At 37.1% G+C, this 4,893-nt stretch overlaps 1 protein-coding gene across 1 annotated transcript in view; it reads left to right on the forward strand.

Annotated features, from left to right (window-relative positions):
• Window positions 1-179: 179 nt before the first annotated feature.
• The window catches only part of LOC106869580 (protein arginine N-methyltransferase 6), a 7,153-nt gene continuing 2,439 nt past the window's right edge, over window positions 180-4,893 (forward strand). Inside the window, exons 1-5 of the mRNA XM_014915381.2 lie at window positions 180-262; window positions 820-890; window positions 1,683-1,765; window positions 2,469-2,688; window positions 3,933-4,040. Of these exons, the coding sequence (XP_014770867.1) occupies window positions 218-262; window positions 820-890; window positions 1,683-1,765; window positions 2,469-2,688; window positions 3,933-4,040 (527 nt within the window). The 5' untranslated portion in view covers window positions 180-217. The remainder of the gene's footprint in view (window positions 263-819; window positions 891-1,682; window positions 1,766-2,468; window positions 2,689-3,932; window positions 4,041-4,893) is intronic.

Here is a 4,893-nt window from a genome sequence, read left to right on the forward strand (position 1 = left end):
GAGCTTGGCTGTTGCCAGTACCGCCGGATTGGCCCTCGTGCAATATCTTTTCTCTGCTTTCATTTATTGACATCGCCTCCATACTTTGGGTAACTCCTCACTGGTATTGCTCAAAAATTTTCACAAACCTCTCATTTACACGTATTGCAATGCTTCAAACAAATTACAACATTCTCTTTTTTTGTGTTTTCAGGGTTACTGCTTGTTGTATGAATCTATGCTGAAGTCTGTTATTCATGCACGTGATACATGGCTCAAATCGGTAAGTAGGCACTAAACCTCCTTCTCCATTGTTTCTCTTCTTCGTCTGTTCTTCTCTCACTCTCATCTTTCTTCACTCACTTCTATTTCCCTTCCTTTCCTCCACTCTACTCTCTTGTAGTCAAAACCAAAATCCTGCCACCATCACCACCATCATTAACACCACTACCACCACCTGTGCCATCTCTACCACCAATAATCACCTGTACCACCCACAAATTCTTCTACCATTAGAACCACTACTAGCAACACCACCTACAATCACCACAACCAGTCACAATGTCACCACCACATTAACTAATAATCCCCTCTCACTACAACCACAACAATCATCACCATTGATTGTCATCACACACAACACCAGTACCACACATTACACCAGTACCACACAACATCTATACCGCACACACCAGTGCCACTTGTAATGCCAGTACCACACACAACATATCCCACTACAATCACTATTACCATCATGACACAATTACCAATTACTCCCACTACCAGTACCACCACCAACGACCACCACCATTGACATATTAAAATATTCTTCTATTTCAGAATGGTTATTTATTTCCGTCTACTGCTACCCTTTATATTGCCCCTTTTGTAGATGAAGATTATGAAGATAGGTAAGTCCTTAACTGACTTCTTAAATCTCAACTGTTTCTCTTTTATTTCAGCTTCTGTCTCATACTTCTTCATGGCTTCCTTCTGTTTTCTACTGTTACATTTTTTAAAATTTTCTTTCTTTTTTTTTTCCAATCTCTTATCCTTCTCTTCTTCATAATCTGTTACTGTGTTCTTTCATTTCTTGTTTTCTGATGTCTTTATTCAGTCAGGCAAGCTGAAACAAACAGTTATGTTCCTTACTCAATGACATCACAATATCAGTCATAAAACTTGAACCTAAAACTCTGTGGACAGTAGTTCAGCTCCTCATTCCTGCAGCAGCCTTCAAGCTACCTCTTGCTTTTATACTTTAAATAAAATATATAATCTATCTAATATATTCAGTTGAAAAACTTTGAATAACTGAGACTTATTCATGAAATTACAATACAAAAGCTCTATGGGTGTTTAAAATCTGAAACATTAAACAAGGAAGATAACTTCAATAAGGTCAGCCAATTGAAATTTTTGAAAGAAAAAGCATGAGTGCAGGTATGGCTGTGTGGTTGAGAAGATTGCTTTTTAATTCTACTATAGAAACCAAAGGTGCTACATAGTGGTACCGAATCTGGAACCATGTGGTTGGGAAGCAAACTTCATACCACACAGCCATGCCTGCACCTATATGGTTGACTGTGTTGGTATCTTGTGTGTGACATTGTTGCTATATTGAAGGAGACAACTGTGTTGATATCTTGTCTGTGATGTTGACATGTTGTACTGTATGGTGAAAAGTGTGTTTTTATTTGCAGGCTTGGTCTTTGGGAAGATATGGCCAGTCGATACAAAGTTGCTATGAAAAGCATGATCCCATTTGCCAAGAAATGTATTTCAGGTTGGTAATTTCTATTACTTCATTAACTCTTTAGTGTTTAAACCAGTTATATCTGGCCCAAATATTCTGTGTTATGTTCTAGTCAGCCAGATCAGGCCTTACACTTATACTACAATGTCATTCTAAAAATAAACAGACATTATTGTGATCTCAAAGCTACCATATAATGCAAGATTAATTGCAAAACAATGTGGATAAATAATATTACTTTTGACAGAGTAATCTGAATGCCAAAAGATTAAATCTACAGACATTGTTATAGGAAAGTTGTGTTTATGGTACTAAGTGCATGTGTTTGTGTGTGTGCATGCGCACATGTCTATACATGTGTGTGTAGGTGGGTGGGTGCATATATGTATGCATGAGAGTATATGCCTCTACATTAACTGTATAAATGTATTTTGCAAGATCTGTAGAGTTACCTCTTCACTCCTCAACATAGGACCACAATTATTATTTTTTTTAATTCTTCATATTTTTCTAAATCAGTATTATATTTATCTCTCTTTCCTTCCTTACCTCCATCTTTCTCTCCTTACTTCCTCCTGTGCTTCACTTTCCATCTCTTTTCTTACTTCCAGCTGTGCTTAACACAACCCCTAACTCAAGCAGTATATATATATATTCATATATGTTTATGTATATAAATGTGTGTGTATATATACACACAAACACACTTTGTACTGTCTTAATCTATTTTCAGCTAATGTCGAACTGAAACAGCTGATGATGGAAGACATAGTTGCCCCACCAGTTCAAGTTTGTTCCTTGGCTATCCACCAAGTGACGCTACACGACATAGAAAACATTCAACAGAGTTTTGAGTTTAAATGCTATGGCTGGAATCGTGTTCACGGTTTCAGTTTGTGGTTTGACGTTGAATTCCCAGGAAACATAATACTCTCAACGTCACCATTCACAGAGTAAGCGCACAAAAGATTTTTCTGCTCTTTCTTGTTGTTGATTATTTCAATTTTCTCTCATTTGGTTTCTCAATTAGCAAAAGCAACGTCTGATATTGCAATACAAACCTCTTAGAATCCTGATTTCTGGTTCATCATCATCATTGTTTTAACATTCGCTTTTCCATGCTTACATGGGTTGGACAGATTTTCTACGGCCAGATCCCCTTCCTGTCACCAACCCTCATCTGCTTCCAACCAAGCTAATATTTCTCCACACCCAGTCATATTTTTCACAAGATATTGGAAACGAAGGACAATTGCTTGCAACTATCACACAATGTCAAAACAGGGAGGCAATAACACACACACGCACACATATATACACATAGCTGCATATGTATATGTATGTATGTATATATATTGTGTATACAAATTGATGTAGGTCTGCTACTATCATTTTCCATGCTCCACATAAATTTTCATGTTTCACTCTGCTTTCAGTATAGTAACTACTATACTAAATAGTATTACTAGTTATGAAATACAGAGAAAATGTAGGAGAATTAAAATAAACATGAGTTTATATTATTATTAGTTCCATATACATTGCACCATTGCGGTCGCTTGAAACCCTGAACTGGATGTTCCAAGTGCATTTGGATGCTTCATCAGAACAGCTTAACCACCTGTCCTAGACTTTATACACCTTGTTAGATACTATTCTCAGTATAAGTTCCAGCAATACATGTTATGGAATGATACTAACACATGTTTTTACACAACACTGGTTGGTATGGAATGTTCTCTATGTCCATTCACAGACCTGTGTCTCTTGATTACTTTGTCGCATTAACACATTGGCCCCAGAATGTACTTGTATGTCAACAACCCTCTATCTCTGTCACATTAATACACTGTATTAATACCCTATAATATACTGTATATCACCAAACCTCACCCAACAACAACCCTCTTTCATCAATCCTGCTAGCATTGTTCTTATATAACCAATAGAAGAAGAAACCATCAATCTCCTTATTTCACTCTGTCCCACACAAATACCAGAAGTTGATAAACCTCCCCACAAACAAACAAACCAGTATAATTATGTGTCTACCTCTCAGAAAATTAAACTAACCAAAATCATAGAACCAGAAACAGGAGCCTCCTATTTTTGTGTCTGTGGTTTTGTGACATTAACACACTAGTTCTAAGATGTACTGTATGTTCTCAAACTTGTCTGTCTTAACTATCTTTGTCAGATTAACACACTGGTCCCAGGTTGTGCTGTATGTCCACGAACCATTCCAAACTGTACAGGATACAACAATCAAAGGCAAAATCAAATTGGAAAAGGGCAAACAACCAAGGTAACAGCAATTGTGTATTATGTTGTGTGTGTGTTGTGTTGTTCACATACCATATATGTCATCATCATCATCATCATTTCACTGTTCACTTTTCCATGCCAGAATAGCTTAGACAAAACCTATTGAATTAATTTTAATAATGGTTAGATGTTCTTCCTGCCTCCAACTTTCTTTTGCTTTCTAAGAAAGATACTATATCCTTTAATCCTACTAACAACTCAAAGGCTGGACATGTTTCCAAATACACCATCAATATGTGCATGTGTGTGTGTTGAGGGTGCCACAGCATTGCAAATGTCAAGACAGTTGGGAGACAAAAATGTGCTCACACACACACACACACACACACACGTGTGTGTATATGTAAGTATTTTGCCTTCCTACAGTTTTTATCTACCAATTCTACTCACAAGACATTGATGAGTAGAAGACACTTCAATACCTGGAATGGAAATGAACCTGAAACCTTATAATTTCAAAACAAATATCTTAACCACACAGCCATGCTAACACCTTATTCATTATTATTATTATTGTTATTGTTGTTGTTGTAGCATTTCATCTGTCTTTACATTCTGAGCTCAAATGATGCTGAGGTGGACTTTACCTTGTATCCTTTTGGGGTTGATAAAACAAGTATCAGTTAAGCACTGGGGATGATGTAATTGACTTCTCCCCTCCCCACAAATTTAGACCTTGCTTATCATAAAAAGGATTATTATTATTAGCAAGGTGGTGAGCTGGCAGAATCATTAGCACACTGGTTGATGCCAGTGCCAGTGCCAGTGCCCTCTGATTGGCTCCCATGCTGGTGGCACATAAAAAGTACCCACTACACTCTCGGAGTGGTTGG

This window comes from Octopus bimaculoides, chromosome 9 (genome assembly GCF_001194135.2).
Source record: "Octopus bimaculoides isolate UCB-OBI-ISO-001 chromosome 9, ASM119413v2, whole genome shotgun sequence".
Classification (NCBI taxonomy): domain Eukaryota; kingdom Metazoa; phylum Mollusca; class Cephalopoda; order Octopoda; family Octopodidae; genus Octopus; species Octopus bimaculoides.